General features: G+C 27.5%; 3 protein-coding genes across 4 annotated transcripts; all 3 read left to right on the forward strand.

Moving 5' to 3' along the window:
• Positions 1 to 4,381: 4,381 nt before the first annotated feature.
• OCT59_011270 (uncharacterized protein) lies at positions 4,382 to 5,510 on the forward strand (the record flags this gene model as incomplete). The annotated part of the gene is made up of 3 exons (XM_066136391.1): positions 4,382 to 4,745; positions 4,962 to 5,206; positions 5,283 to 5,510. 3 exons carry the CDS (start codon positions 4,382 to 4,384, stop codon positions 5,508 to 5,510), a joined length of 837 nt encoding a protein of 278 aa, XP_066001015.1.
• A 1,055-nt stretch (positions 5,511 to 6,565) lies between these two features.
• Positions 6,566 to 8,902, forward strand: OCT59_011271 (uncharacterized protein). 2 transcript variants are annotated; one of them, XM_066136392.1, is made up of 6 exons: positions 6,566 to 7,009; positions 7,097 to 7,224; positions 7,321 to 7,550; positions 7,615 to 8,114; positions 8,190 to 8,526; positions 8,595 to 8,898. In XM_066136392.1, the coding sequence occupies exons 3-6, from the start codon at positions 7,361 to 7,363 to the stop codon at positions 8,792 to 8,794; spliced, it is 1,227 nt and encodes a 408-aa protein (XP_066001016.1). In that variant the 5' UTR covers positions 6,566 to 7,009; positions 7,097 to 7,224; positions 7,321 to 7,360; the 3' UTR covers positions 8,795 to 8,898. The 2 variants fall into 2 exon arrangements, with proteins under 2 accessions (XP_066001016.1, XP_025173757.1); XM_025319453.2 differs by having other exon boundaries at positions 6,570 to 7,009; positions 7,298 to 7,550; positions 8,175 to 8,526; positions 8,595 to 8,902.
• Positions 8,903 to 9,907: 1,005 nt separating this feature from the next.
• Positions 9,908 to 15,349, forward strand: OCT59_011272 (uncharacterized protein; the record flags this gene model as incomplete). Its single annotated transcript, XM_025309441.2, has 7 exons — positions 9,908 to 10,126; positions 10,229 to 10,304; positions 10,384 to 10,565; positions 10,650 to 10,998; positions 11,079 to 12,605; positions 13,068 to 13,913; positions 14,310 to 15,349. 7 exons carry the CDS (start codon positions 9,908 to 9,910, stop codon positions 15,347 to 15,349), a joined length of 4,239 nt encoding a protein of 1,412 aa, XP_025173758.2.
• Positions 15,350 to 17,013: the final 1,664 nt, after the last annotated feature.

The following is a 17,013-nucleotide window of genomic DNA, read 5'->3' on the forward strand; positions in this document are numbered from 1 at the left end:
ATTTCTCGGTACCTAGTGATTGTAAAAAGACGATTTATAGCTCGTTGGAATCGCCTCATCGGGACGAATCGAATGGTGGTAAGCTCATCTCTCTGTGATCAATATTGACAGAGTTATTACTTAAAAACCATTTAATATTTTTTAATTTCGGAAATTGATCTAGTGATTGGATTTCGATGTATTTTATACCATTAGATTCGTCTCATCAAGACGAATCGAATGGTAGTAAGATCGTCTTTCTAGGATCAATTTTGGCAGAGTTATTACACAAAAACCATTAATATTTTTTTAATTTCGGAAATTAATCTAGTGATTGGATTTCGACGTATATTATACCATTAAAATTGTCTCATCAAGACGAATCGAATGGCGGTAAGATCATCTCTCTACGATTAATATTGGCGAAGTTACGATACAATAAATTTTTAAGTATAATTCTGACTAAAATTATGTTAATTTTTGGCCAGAATTATGATATACAAATATAAGAAATTTTTTATATAGTCACATCTCTTTATAATCACCAAATATGGACTGTCCCAAATGTGTGACTATAAAGAGAGTTGACTGTACTACAAGAGCATTAGGTTTAAATGCTGCATGATTTGAGCTATTATTAAATGCAAATAATGCAATACAATTGGGATTGGAAAAAAGGGTTTTATTAATTAGGTATTCACTTGTCCAATATTCTTCATGATTTTTGCCTAGTTGGAGATATATGTATGCATAGAAGTAGACTCTAATGAAAAATGTAAATCCGGTCATCTGGTCAAATCACATGATTTATGCAGATCATTTTCTTTTTAGGTCTAATATTACATGAATTTCCAAAATTGGTGAGATTAATTTTTAGAAAAAATATTTTTTGTAGAATAGTATCACTTAAAAAGAAAATAATCTGCATACCCATGATTAATATCACGTAATTAGATAAAATAACAGATTGAATGAATGATCAGACTCTACTTTACATTAATATCATTTTGATATTGATTCAATATCAATTTAATATCAATGCGATATCAAAATAAAATATTATTATTTTAATATTAAAATAATATCGAAATAGTATCAAAATGATATCAAAATGATAATAGAAATGACATTGAAATAAGATGTCATTTTGATGTCATTTTAATTATCATTTTGATATCATTTTAATATTAATTTAATATCAATATAATATCAAAATAATAATACTTTATTTTGATATCACATTAATATTAAATTAATATTGAAATAATATCAAAATAATATCAAAATAATACAGTTAAGATAAATTTAATAATATCAATTCTATATTAATTAAAAATATTAAGTTTCTGTAAAGTACCTTTATCAGAATACTTCTTTACTACTAGGTATAAAAGGATTTTCTTAATGCTATTGTATATTTAATTTAAATCATCTACATTCCTTTAACAAAAATTTACTAACCATTATTAAACATTCATTTTCTTTTTTGCATAATGGTAATTCTTCTGATTTTGTCTATACATTCCATTTTTCATTATTAAGGATTATCTCTTTATTATCAGATTCAAGTATTAGTGATATTTGTTCTATAGTTTTACCTTTATATTTTGCCATATACTTTTTATAATTATAGATTAGAATTTTTAATATTCAGCAACATCAGGATGTTTATGATCATCATAATAAATATCTTAATATTTTTTTTTTTTTTTAAATGTTGAATTATGTATCATTTTATTAGAATATATTTGGACTATATAATAATCACAACTATTCTGTAAATGATACTTCCAGCACCTGGCCAGTCCGATCAAACATTAACTATTATATCACAAATAAATTAAAAATAAAATTAAATAATAAAAGTAAACCAAAATAATTAAACCAAAATACTATACTATAAACCAAAATTAAATTAGAAAGAAAAATAAAGGAAAAATAAAAGTAAAGTAAAATAAATTTACTAATAAATAATTAATTAAAAAGTTTTTTTTTTTTTTTTAAAAAAAAAATTACTCCAGTAATTTTTTGCTTATGTATAATGTAACCTTATCAAACTTCTTAACTTGGGTTATCGAATCTCATATATGTATTTCTTTATAAAGGTATCCATTGATTTTTTTACCATTGGAATTGCCTTTTGTATTCGATCTGCTAATAAACATCTTAATATTTAAATAATAAGGTTATTTTTTTGTATATAATGTGTTAATTAATCTTTTTACTTTACTTTTGTGATTGAAAGGTATAAATAAGAATATTTAACTATCATGTTGCAGTTTTTATGCTGATAGTTTTTTTTTATTATTCCAGAATTTGCAAGCAATTTTTGCTTAATAAATTCCTTAAATTCAATAGACGCTTACTTCCAATAGAGGTCACCCACAAAGCCTAAGGTAAAAATTACATAGAAAAATCAAAAAAACTGGTTGAATTTATAAGGTAAAATTCTTTATAAATTAAAAAAGCAAATGTAATTTTATGATAAGTTTTTTTTATGTAATTATTAAGTATATGGTAAAATTAAATAGGATTTTAAAATGTAATTTGTAATTATAAGGTAAAATTTATGATAATATGATTTTGTAAAATTTATTAGTATATACTATTTTTAACATAAAGTTTATTGTACAGATACGTAAAATTTCATTACATAAACATGTAAAATTTATTATATTATTTTTAGCATAAGTTTATTACATAGACACATAAAATTTCATTACACAAATATGTAAAATTTATTATACTATTTTTAGTATAAGTTTATTACATAAATGCAAATGTATATGACCTATATTATATAACATATATCATGTTATATAAGAACATAGCATCTGATCGTATAAGAATGATACATTTGCTACACAGACATGTAAAATTTCATTACACAAACATGTAAAATTTTATTACATAAACACGTAAAATTTTATTATACAGACATGTACAGTTTCATTATATAAATACATAAAATTTTATTACACAGACATGTAAAATTTCATTATACAGATACATACAATTTTATTACATAAAACACATAAAATTAAAAAAATAAATATGTAAAAAAGAATTTTAAAGGTGGAATAAATTAGTTATTTTTTTAAAATTTTTTTTTTGTTAAAAAATAATATATATATTTGTAACTATTGATTAATTTTGAACTTATTTTAAATAGGAACTTTTTTACTTTTTTTTTAAATAATTATACAGTAAAATTTGATAAACTGGATTTATCAGTTTCACTAAAAATATTTGGTTTATCGGAATATCCAGTATAGCGAAAAATTTTTGATATATTGGAAATCTATTATATTGAATTTTTTTAAAGAATTCATGCTAATAAAATTAATATACATTATATTTTATATAAGTAATATATAACTTTGGACGGAATTAAGATTTTTATAATTCTGGCCAAAATTAAGATTTACCGCATTACGTTACTTAAATTTTATTGGTTAATGATCACGTGATCTGGTTTATCGAATCATTTTTACTATAGCTTGTTAGAAAATTGATCCGTTATTGAATATCAATTTTTTTATGAATAATAAAAAAAATAATTATACAATTAGGTTGGCAATTTCATCATTAAAAAATAATATACCATGTAATCAAGTTAATTGTAATCATGCTTGGTATTATGAAGATTTGCCAGATAATACTGGCTTTAAAAGAATTACACCTTGTTCAATATAAGTTCATGGAGCTCCATTGCTATGATTGATAAACATAAACCATCTAAATTGGATGTTGATGGTTTATTGTCTGGAACTATACTTTGTTAGTTCCATATAATGCAGAATTTTGGTGAAAATCTTAAAAATTGGAACATTAATCAATCTTTATGGTATGATTAATTTATTTAATTTAATTAATTTAATTAATGATTTTAATAATGTAAATATTATTTTGTTATAGTTATCCTATTGCACTTGGATTTAAATTAATAGGAAGATGTTGACACTCATGTTGTTCAAAGGAAAATGCAATGTCTATGACAAATTTGTTTAATGCATTTATTGATAGCTTAGAGATGAATAATGAAAAAAAAGAAAAAAATTAAAAATGATGTTAGAAATAATTGGATGTGTGAGGAATGGTGTATGCAATTTATTAATGCTGGCAGATTACCAGTTAATAACGAACCACAAACAATTATACAAAGAGAATTAATCAGACTATTGAAGCTACATACTACTCTGGTAAACAATCAGTATTAACATTTGTTGAACGCTTATATGGAGTAACCTTAATGCGCGAAAATATCATGGAACAAAACACTGGTAGAGTAATTTATGAAGCAGGGCTAATTACAACTTTCAATGCACAATCTATAGAACAGGTTGGTTATACTTTTATTTTTTATTTATTTAAAAACTAATAGTGAGATCTTACTGCAAAAATGACACAAGACATGCTTAGAAGACTAAATTTTAGTAGATTGTACTTTTTATTAGGCATGGTAGAGATATCCGATCATGATAATCACTATTATGTAAAGAAAGGTTCAAATAACGATGTAGTGTATTCACCATATGATCATCAACCACTAAATTCTGAGAATATTATTATGGAAAAATTAGATCCATTATTTAAGCAATTAATTAATAATCATAATGTTCGAGAGCATCATGGTTATTATATTACAAATATTTTAACTGGAGAATGTCTTAATTGTTTTGATTTTATCTGGAATGGATCATTTCGTGATGTGTGCAAGCATTGCCATACTGCAAGAATTTATGCAACATCACTTCAGGGTTATGGTGATGATATAATAAAAGATACGAAAGAAAAACTAATAGCATATTTTAAAAACAATCAGAGAATTTTACCACCAGAACTTAAGAATTACAACATTTAGTACTGAAGTGGCTTTTTTAGAAATTGTTAAAGAATATAATGAAAAGGGTATGCAAATGTTTTAGTGTTTAAAAATCATTATTTTAATAATTACATATTTCTTTATCATTACTTTATAGGAAATGTGATTTTTTATAATATAATTGATCAAGAATATAAAGTTATAATTGATCCTTTTCGTCCAAGTGAATTGCAACAAATAAATTTGAATTCTTTACCAGGAGCTCCTCCAAAATCTGCTGCAAAACCCCGCAAACCAAGTAAAATACTTCGAGAAAATAATACAGCATTAAATTTGAATACGCCATCTATTCAAAAACGAAAAACTGATCAGATTCGTAAAGCCAAACGTGGTAACAAAAGTGTAAATATCATTTGCTTATTTGTTAATTAATTTTAATTTGGTTTAATGTAATAAACAAAGTTTTATTATTTAATAGCAGAAAGTAAACGCCTCAAATGAACTGGATTTGAATATTTCTAACTTTTCAATGATTCCTTTTACTAATCCTCCTACATATTCAACCACACATTATCCTTCAATTTATAACTCAACAACTCATTTCTCTAATACACATAATACATATTTCTTCCAACTTCACATTTTCCTTCAATTTTTAATTCATATTTTCCTTCAACTTATCAACAAAATGCGCTCCCTCATTTAGATTACAATTCTGCTACATACCCTTCCTCATCTCATACTTTTGCATGCCCAGTTTTGATTAATAACCCTTCTATATGTTCATACTAGCAGCACAAATGAAAATGCTTATCCTTATTCTTATCATTCAAATACACAACCTTATTTTGATAATTCTACGAATTGATACTTTTTACTTTTCATAATAAAATCATATCCGATATAGCTTCTTTACTTTAGTACTAATTTCAAAACTAAGTACCCTCGATTTAACAAAGTACCTGCTTATTATAAATTTATAATAAAAATGTAAAGTAGGAAATATAAATAAATAAAGTTTGCTTTGATAAAAAAAAAATTTTCATAATTATAATTTATGAGAAATTTTTATTAAAAAAGTCGTGTACGTTTTAATCTATCAAGAAGTATACTAAAATTCTGTGTTACGTTTTAACCTATCAAGAAACATGCATATTTAGGTTTCACAGCGATCTCTATCAAGAAGTATACCTCTGACCTATCAAGATCGATATTTTTGCATCATTAAAAGACTTTTCTCACTCCCAACCAATAGAAGCAGGATCTACTAGCTAAATAATTTCAATGACGTCTTTATACTGCGCATAAACTACTCCGATTTGTTCTTTCTATTGTGATAAGTATTAGTTCTTCATGCGCTTAAACATCCCTCCATTATTATCCTCCTATACAAGTTCTCATTCAAGATCTTTCAAAAAAGAATAGGTTTTATAGTTCACCACCATGTGAGGAGAAATGAACGTACGCATTTTTTCAGTCAGTTGACATTAATATGAAATATGTTCATCGACCAATAAATTTTGGGCTATCTGAATCAGTCCAATCATTTTCTGTATCACCGTCTTATCGTTTATTAGTAACGTTTATTAGTAATGACTAGGTAACGGGATCCGTTGTAATGTCCGAAGCACTCGTTTAAAATCCGCGTCAGGCGCGCCGAAAATCTGATAATCTGATCACGTGATAATAATCAACAATACATCTTATTGGTTAATCACGCGTGCGGACAGACATACAATGTGTCTAACCGTTAATGTCCTCGGACAATTACTCCCTTTTCAAATTGTTACCTTTTTTTCGTTCGTGTCTAGGCACAAAAATCAATTGCTATGGTTGACATTTCTCTTAACTGTCTTCACATTCAAGAAGGTTATGAAAATTATGAATTTACTCTTATTACCAACACAGAAAATTCTGTCGAAAAATTTAAAAAGGATATTAAAGAGAAAAGTACAGGGGCAGAGGAGGATATTTTCAACGATATTGAGGCCGATCAGTTAACGCTTTGGCAGGTACGGGTTGACTATAGTGAAGAAAAAGAATTTTCGAGCTTTACCTCAGATAGCAAGAATTTAAAAAAGCTTGAAGGAATTATTGGTGATTACTGGACGGAGCAACCTCCTAAAGAGTTTGTTCATGTCATTGTCTTCGTTCCATATTTAACCATTTTACGAATGCTGGATAGTCTAACGATATTGAGTCAAGGTAGGTCTAGCTGACCGCTTTTTAATCATATAGTTGTAATTCAAGCGAGATATATTATAAAGTTCAATAAAATCATTATTTCTGTAGCTGTGGCTTTTGAAGATTACACAAACATATCTCTACAACAGCTTTATAACGAACAATCTATCAAACAAGGAAATATATTGTTTTACAATAGAACTTACAAAGATGTAGAATTTGCACACAAATGCAAGGTTTGCACTCTTATTATAAAACGTTATAACAAGTTCTTTCTATATTTGGCTGAACATAATTTTTTTGGATCAGATTAAAGATATTTACAATATTAGGAAACTCTCGGTCATTTTTACTTTTGCCGACAATAAGGAAATGTTAATGTCATTTGATAGTTTAACTGAGCTCGAACTGTATATTCTCAAATCGAATGATCGTTTTAAAAACATCAAACGGGCTACTGGAAGTGCCTATAATTGGTTTTTCATCATAGATAAGGATGTGAATAAAGGAAGCATTACTGAATTAAGAAAACAATATGTTAAAAACAAAATAAATCCGACAGGTTAGTACGTTAGAATATTTGAAATATTAACGAATCAGAATTATCTTCTAATATATAATAATAGACATAGAAAAAGAAGAAAAAGAGGAAGCGGAAAACAAAAAAAAGATAAATATGGATCCGGTGAAGCTTGGTGACCGTGTTATTTTCCCAGTCAGAGACTCTATTCGATTTAAATTGCTTAATAAGGCTAAAAATGAGCTTCTGAAGAGATATGATAAGAAAATTCCATTTTTTTGTGTAATTGAAGCATTAGTAGATGATAAGGAAGTTCTTGTTGCCTTCGTGGATCAACCAGAAGGGACACCTGTCCACTTACCAGCTGAATTTGAGAGTTTTCCTGTGTTGATTTCATATGAAGCTCTTGAATTATTCCATCGTTCATATCACAAAGACCTTATACCTGGCATAAGTATCGGTAAACAAGATGAATCATTAAATGCAATTACACTTGGTGCTTTATTTCAAAATACTGCAGTATCCAATAAAACATTTATATTAACTGCAAAGCATAGCGTGGGAAAGGAGGATGAAAAAGTGGTTCAACCGGAAACACTCGATGAGGTTTGATATGTTGTGATTTTTTTACTATTAATATTTTTTGTTGACAGTTTTAATTATAAGGTTAACGCAACTAAGGCCACAAGGTACAATTTTATTGGAGCTGATTCGGCTTGTCATTATCTTGATTATGCTTTTTGTGAAGTTGTGAAGGACCGAGAAATCCCAGAATCACCAAACGTTCCATTTGGACAACATATTCAAATTCGTAGTATCAAGACTTCTGTAAATAATAGTGATGAATTTGTATATGTTAAGAAGGTTGGAAGAACAACTTTCCTCAGAGAAGGGTTAATACAAGATATGTGGGTGCCTTTTTATCCTCCTATTGTCAAAAGGAAGGGTAGAAAAGAACCTAAAGAAAGAAGTCAGAGATTTGCATTGCTAGTTTTTGGTATTAATAAACAAACATTTTGTAAGTTGACGGATTTCATATTAGCATTCTATTTTGTTTTCCTTATTCATATTTTAATCTATTTACAGCTGAACGTGGGGACTCCGGTGCAGCAGTATTTGATGATGATGGTAAATTATGGGGGATCGTTATTGCGGGAATGCGTAGAGTATCTTATGTAATCCCGATTCATTTGATTTTGGATGATGTTAAAGAAAGATTTAATGTGATATTCACTTTAAAAAATGAACCGGAGGAAAAAGAGCCGGAGGAAAAAGAACTGAATTGATGTTCTCAAAAAGACAAAGCTTTTATTTTAATTTTAATACTATTCGTGTTTTGTACAAGTTGATCAACGGAAATAAAACATTATTCCAAAGATAGTGATAATACTGTATGTGATTAGCTTGTACATGTAATTTGAATGGGCTAGTTGATAAAAATTTACTGTTTCATCTAAGGATCTGTAAATCATAAATTCTAATCGTCCAATTTCCATTTTTGTTTCATTTTAACGATGCCCTATCTTACGATCCGCAAAGCTGTGTAAATCAGGGGAAAATACTTATTACTCTTGGTCAGGTTTATTAATAGATCCTTTTAAAAACAAAAAGCTTCTGCAGTATAGATGACGTCTATATTTTTGCACGGCAAAAAGGTGATCCAAGTCCAGTAATCTTAGCAATGTTCAAACATTCAAAATAAAAAATATCATGTGATTTTCCTCACGGCCCGTAAGCGAAATTTGCCAAGAAAAAATTTTATTAATACATGCGAAAATAAATACAAGATCGGGACTTAGCCCGTGATACATGACGATTTTTTTCTATGCTAAAACTTATTTATCTGACTTTCCGGTAAGGTTGCTTGATAACCTAGGCTTTTTTATTACTCTCTCTTTACTTTGAGAAGCTGTACCTCCTCCAATAACCATGCAATATGTCCGAGAACTTACCTCCCATGTTTTCATTATCATATACAACAATTACAGGCTTCGATAGTTTGAATCTTAGCCTGTCCTGATTGTTAAGCGAACATTCCATAAAATACCATTCTTTTGCATCTGTGATGATCCCAAAAGTCTACCCATAAACACACTTTCCTCCAGTCCTCCTCTCTTTTGCCATGATAGCGTCCTTTAGGAATTTCCACTATCAAATATTGATATCATGTGCAAGTAAGTTTCTCTTGTGACATGTAAATGCCAAACAACAGTATGTGAGTACACTGAAAAGTGTGAAGAATTTTATTGCTGTGTGATCAGCATGGATCTCCATTTATTTATACATCCCAAGTCTTGTATTGCATAAATGGGTTATATCGCGATTTATAGTGATTATCTAGTTTAAAAAGATTCAATGATCGGGTTACTTTTTCTTCCTTCAAAATTCTATTAAAAAAAATGGTAGATTTAAATAGTAAATATATTGATTGGTTAGAAAAATCAATTGTAAATGAACATATAAAATATTATGATTATAAAGATTTCCATGATATAAAACCAATAGGAAGTGGTGCGTCTGGAAGCATTTGTCGTACCAATTGGAAGAATATTGATACGATTTTCGCTCTAAAATCTTTTTATAATCAGAGATCAACTCTTAAAGAAATTGTTAATGAGGTATATTATTATTTTTATTAATATAATATGTATGCATATATATAATTTTTAAGCTTTTTAATTGTGTTTCATGTCTTAATTATCCATTTATTGTATTTGCAGTTAAAATTACATCGGCATGTTCATTTTCATGCAAATATAATAAAATTTTATGGAGTTACATTTAAGGAGCAAACTGGTAAAAAAAAGAGAGATGAAATCGTTTTATCTATTTAAAATAATCCAACTATTAAAAATATATATATATTTGATTTCAGACGCAATTAATCAAATGAATAATTACTCTTTGGTTTTGGAATATGCTGATAATGGGACATTAAAGACATACCTAGATGAACATTTTAATGAACTTGAATGGAATAATAAATTTGATTTTGCATTACAATTGGCAAATGCTGTGTTGTGTTTACATGAATGTGATATTATTCATCGAGATTTGGTAATATATTTTAGATTTGTTTTTTATTAATATTTATTTCTATATAGTATAAATAGTATAAAATAAACTTTTTTTTTTTTGTAGCATGCAAGTAATATACTTGTTCATCAGAAAAGAATCAAGTTGGCAGATTTTGGATTATCAAAAAAGATTGCTGAAGCATCAAATAACACAGTGGAAATATTTGGTGTTATACCTTACGTTGATCCAAAAAGCTTTAATAATCAAAATAATCAAAGTCAACATTATAAATTAAATAAAAAATCCGATATATATAGTATTGGAGTTATTATGTGGCAAATTTCAAGTGGACGTAAACCATTTTATGATGAAGCTGTAAATTATGATTTGAGTTTAGCATTAGCTATAAAGGGAGGAAAAAGAGAGGAAATTATTGACGGTACGCCTATTGAGTATATTAATATATATACAAGTAAGTTATTCGTTAAATTATTATGATATATTTAGCGTCTTTTCTAAAGAAATTATAAACCAAATACTTATTTAAATTAGAATGTTGGGAGGGAGAACCAGACAATCGACCTGATATACAAGAAATTGTTTCGGGTCTTAGGGCAATTAATTCAACAGGAAATAATATCTTTATGAACAGTATGAAGGAAAGTCATGGCATTTTACCAGCATATGATTCTAATTCAAGCAGCAAATTAACTTCAGATATAAATAATAGCCTAGTTATAGACAATATTGTTTATAGTACCATTATAGAATCTAATGATACGAGCGTACCTGATATAAATGATGTAGCTGTCGATAAGTTAATTAATGCCGTTATTGAAAGACATAATGTAGAAATTATTAACGATCAATTCAAACAATTAATTGATCAAGAAATACAAGAAATACTGGAAATACTACGATCAAATCATTATGTTGATATTGATGAGTTAAGACGCATTGGAGGTAAAAACTTTGAGGAAAACTTCAAACAATTAATTGATCAAGAAATATTGGAAATACTGCAATTAAATCATAATGTTGATTATAATAAGTTAATGGATATCATCATTGAAAGACACAGCGGGGATATTGTCATTGATGAATTCAAACAATTTATTGATCAAGAAATATTGCAATTAAATCAATATGTTGATGAACTCATAAAATGGCTTATTATGAACCAAGTTAAGGTACAATATATTTGGTTTTTAGGATTATTGTATTATTATAATTTTAATACAGAACAACAACATTTTAGCAAAGCATTTCAATTATTTTTAAAGGCATCAGAGGATAATTACTCATTAGCTCAAGTTTATCTTGCTAAATGCTATGATGATGGTACCGGAATAGAGAAAAATAGATATTTGACATTTAAATGGTTTCAAAAATCCGTAGAAAATGAGAGTATTATTGGAAAATACTATTTAGGATATTGTTATGAATATGGTATTGGTATCGAAAATGATGTAAATAAATCATTTCATTGGTATAGTGAAGCAGCCAAAAATGAAAATAAGGCGGCACAGTATAATTTGGCTAGATATTATGAAAATGGAATTTTTATTGAAAAAGATGAAACTAAAGCATTCGAACTTTATAAGAGATCAGCTGAGCATGGATACCTAGATGCAAGATATAAAATTGCGTATTTTTATAATAATGGAATTGGAACAAAGGTTGATAAAGAAAAAGCATTTAAATTGTTTTATGAGGTAGCTGAAAAAGGAAATGAATTTGCGCAAAATAATCTTGGGATTTTATATGAAAGAGGTGAAGGTATTCAAAAGGACTTAGAGAGAGCTTTTTTTTGGTATAATAAAGCAGCCAACAATAAAAATAGAGCGGCACAATATAATTTGGGTAGATATTATGAGAATGGAATTATTGTTGAAAAAGATGAAGTTAAGGCATTTGGATTATATAAGGAATTAGCTATTCAAGGGTATATAAATGCACAATATAGAGTAGCGTATTGTTATGATAATGGAGTTGGAACAAATGTTAATAAAGAAAAGGCTTTTTTTTGGTATAATGAAGCAGCAGAAAATGGACATGATTTAGCACAATATAACTTAGGTATATTTTATGAATATGGAATACATGTTGAAAAGGATGAGTATGAAGCATTTGAATTATATAAGAAATCAGCTAAACAGGGATATTTAAACGCACAATATAAAGTTGCATACTATTACGATAATGGAATTCCCGGAGTTAATATTAATAAAGAAAAAGCCTTTTTTTGGTATGATAAAGCAGCGGAAAATGGAAATGAAATAGCGCAATATAATTTAGGCATATTTTATGAATATGGAATAAATGTTACAAAAGATAAAAAAGATGAAATCAAAGCATTTGAATTATATGAAAAATCAGCCAAACAGGGATATCTAAATGCACAATATAGAGTTGCATATTGCTATGATAAAGGAATTGGAGTTGATACTAATAAAGAAAAAGCGTTCATATTATACAAAAAAGCAGCAGAAAAAGAACATAGTTATGCGCAAAATAATCTTGGAATTTTGTATTTAAAAGGTGAAGGAATTGAAAAAGATCTGAACGAAGCAATTTATTGGTATAATAAAGCAGCAGAAAATGGAAACGAAATAGCACAATATAATTTGGGCAAATATTATGAAAGTGGAATAGGTATTAAAAAGGATGAAGTTAAAGCATTTGAATTTTATAAGAAATCAGCCGAACGAGGTTATTTGAATGCACAATATAAAATTGCATACTATTATAATGAAGGAATTGGAACCACGGTTAATAAAGAAAGGGCATTTGAATTATTTAAAGAAATAGCTGAAAAAGAAAATAAATTTGCACAAGATAAATTTGGAATTATATGCGAAAAAGATGAGGAAACCGAGAAGAATTTAGAAATAGCATTTTATTGGTATAATAAAGCGGCAGACAGTGGAAATGAAATAGCACAATATAATTTAGGCATATTTTATGAGCATGGAACAAATGTTGAAAAAGATGAAGTTAAAGCATTTAAATTATATGAAAAATCAGCTGAACATGAGTACTTAAATGCACAATATAGAGTTGCGCACTGTTATGATGAAGGAATTGGAACTAATATTAATAAAGAAAAGGCTTTTTTTTGGTATAATAAAGCAGCAAACAATGGAAATGAAATAGCACAATACAATCTAGGTATATTTTATGAGTATGGAGTACATATTAAAAAGGATGAAGTTAAAGCATTTGAGTTATATATGAAATCAGCTATACAAAGTTATTCAAATGCACAATATAAAGTTGCATATTGTTATGATAAAGGAATTGGAATTTATATTAATAAAGAAGAAGCTTTTTATTGGTATAATGTAGCAGCGAAAAATGGAAATGAAATAGCACAATATAATTTAGGTATGTTTTACGAACATGGAATTAGTACCGAAAAAGATGAAATCAAAGCGTTTGAGTTATATAAGAAATCGGCTAGGCAAGGATATTTAAATGCACAGTATAAAATTGCATATTTTTATGATAATGGAATCGGAACTAATGTTAATAAAGAAAAAGCCTTTTTTTGGTATGATAAAGCAGCAGAAAATGGAAGTGAAATCGCACAATATAACTTAGGTATAATTTATGAATATGGAATAAATGGTGAAATAAATAAATTTAAGGCATTTAAATTTTATAAGGAATCGGCTAAAAAAGGATATCTAGATGCACAATATAAAGTTGCATATTGCTTTGATAAAGGAATTGGAACTAATATTAATAAAGAAAAAGCATTTATATTATACCAAATGGCAGCTGATAAAGAACATAGTTTTGCTCAAAATAATCTTGGAGTATTATATTTGAAAGGTGAAGGAATCAAAAAAGATTTAAAGAAAGCCATTTATTGGTATACAAAAGCAGCAGAGAATGGGAGCGAAGTAGCGCAATATAACTTGGGTGATTCTTATGAATATGGGACAATTGCTGAAAAAAATGAAGTTAAAGCATTTAAATTTTATAAAGAATCGGCCAAACAAGGGTATGTAAATGCACAATATAAAGCTGCATATTGTTTTGATAAAGGAATTGGAACTAATGTTAATAAAGAAAAAGCATTTATATTATACCAAATAGCAGCTGATAAAGAACATAGTTTCGCTCAAAATAATCTTGGAATATTATATTTGAAAGGTGAAGGAACCAAAAAAGATTTAGAGAAAGCTATTTATTGGTTTACAAAAGCAGCAGAAAATGGAAACGAAGTTGCACAATACAACTTAGGTGAGTGCTTTGAGTACGGGATTGGTATTGAAAAGAATTATCATAGAGCATTTTACTTTTATAATAAATCAGTTGAAAATGGATACGTAAAAGCAAATTTTCAACTTGGATATTTTTACATAAATGGGATCGGAATAGAGGTAAATAAAGAAAAAGGATTAAAATTATATAACAGAGCGGCTAATAAAGATGACGACTTCTTTTATAAAAGTGATGATGATAGACCAATAAATGATGATTTAGATATAGTTCATTATTGGTATTGTAAAGCATCAGGAAATGATAATAAAGTCGCATTATATAAACTAGGTGAAATATATGAATTAGGAAGGGGGATTCAAAAAAATGATTATAGAGCATTTCATTTTTATGAGAAGTCAGCTAACCAAAAGTTAATAGTAGCTCAATGTAAACTTGGATACTGTTACGAGCATGGAATTGGAACTAATATTGATAAAGGGAAAGCATTTGATTTATACAAGATAGCTGCCGAAACTAAGGTTACTAATGCACAAAAAAGTTTTGAATCATTATGTGAACAAGGGGAAATAATATCTAATTCTTCGGCATAAAAAGTTGAATGAATAAGTCTTAATAATTAATTATAAATGATTCTTGATACTAATATATTTTGTCAAATTAATATTTATTAAATTAATCTTATTTAATAATCAATTGCAACTTATTTAACAATAATATAAGCAATTTTAAATAAATTTTTTATTGTAGCTAATGAATTCTATTATGACAAACTTCGCAGTTAAGAACGAACGTGAAAAAAAATTTATAATAATGATACAACTTATTCCTTTCCGCGTGATAATACTGACGTTAATTTAATTAAATGGCTATTTAGGAATTAACTAATGCGAGCATAAATTACGGTCAAATAACCCTATAAAAAAAATTCTGGAAAAAACTAAAAAACCGAAGAAACTCAGACACATGATCATTTTTCTGAAAAATTTTTTATAGGGTAGCTACTTGGTCACGTTATGTTATTATTAATAACGCTGCTTCTATATCCATTAATTTATGCCATGTGAGGATTCTGAGAAAACGTAAATTCCATATTTTAATTGAATTTGGTACGGTACTAAAATATGATTATTATGTCATGAATATAAAAAATCAATCTTGCCGGTTGAATTAAATTTTTACAAATGCGTTATCTGCACTCAAATATATCGTGGATACCTGAAAATCCACGCATCAAGAAGGAATTTCTTTTCTGTATAAAGTAAATACAAATAATACAAAATTCGAAAAGTGAAAATACTTACAATTCAGTCCATAAGAAAGAAGTCCAATAAGGCGGTAATTTACGTTAAAAAGTTACAAAATTTTACTTATTTTTTTAAATTTTTTGCGCTTAATCGAAATAGTATTCTCAATTTAAGTTTAATTCTATTAAGAGTTGCCTCTTTTTTAATTTTCTAATATAGCAGATAGTATTTTTCCATCAATTCTTTCATAAAAACTTTAATATCTGGAAAATTTTATTCATATTTAACTGCGATCACGTGTCCAGCTTTTTAAATTTCTTTGCTTTAATTTTGTAAAATGATCAGTAAATGTTGCTATAAACTTTCACAATGAATTGCTTGATAAAACGATGTTTTTAAAATTTGATACCAACGTCGGTTATATGAAATCACGTGATTGCGTTTGATGGTACATGGTATAGTATATAACTTTTGGAATTACTGCTGTACAAGTAATGACTGCAAAACGTAGGTGTCATAACTTTTTCAGATAACTTTTTCAGATATCTTTGTGATTTATTATTGGTGGTGGTGGTGCTTGCACTGTTAGTACTTAGTGGTAGTGAAAGAATAATACGGGAATACTTAATTTTGTTTGTTTTTAATAAGCTTAATTTTGTATTTTGTCTTTTGGAACATCCATGAAAGCAGGCCAAGCCTTAAATGCTCTTGGTAAATAACAGGCAAGCCGATTCCATTAGGGGATTAGATTAGTAATAATAATTTAGATTCATAAGTTATGTGTAAAGTTTTACAATCTCAGACTTTGTCTATAATACAAAGATAAAAATAAAAATAAAATATTTTTAATATAAAATTTTTCTTTCATACTTCCTCCCTTTCTATCTCTCTTTCTACTCTTTTTTAAGTCCTTCTCTCTCCCACTTATTCTCTCTCTCGTACCTTATATAACTTAAAGTATATATTACAACATGAATCGATATTAAATTAAATTTATTTAATATATCTAT

The sequence above is a fragment of the Rhizophagus irregularis genome, chromosome 19 (assembly GCF_026210795.1).
Source record: "Rhizophagus irregularis chromosome 19, complete sequence".
NCBI lineage: Eukaryota > Fungi > Glomeromycota > Glomeromycetes > Glomerales > Glomeraceae > Rhizophagus > Rhizophagus irregularis.

Bases quoted from the DNA above. Each gene is read 5' to 3' on its own strand.
- OCT59_011271 (XM_025319453.2), top strand. From the start codon at position 6,634: ATGGTTGACATTTCTCTTAACTGTCTTCACATTCAAGAAGGTTATGAA. The intron at 7,010-7,096 runs GTAGGTCTAGCT...TTATTTCTGTAG, and splicing joins TCTAACGATATTGAGTCAAG to CTGTGGCTTTTGAAGATTAC. The intron at 8,115-8,174 runs GTTTGATATGTT...TTTAATTATAAG, and splicing joins AACCGGAAACACTCGATGAG to GTTAACGCAACTAAGGCCAC.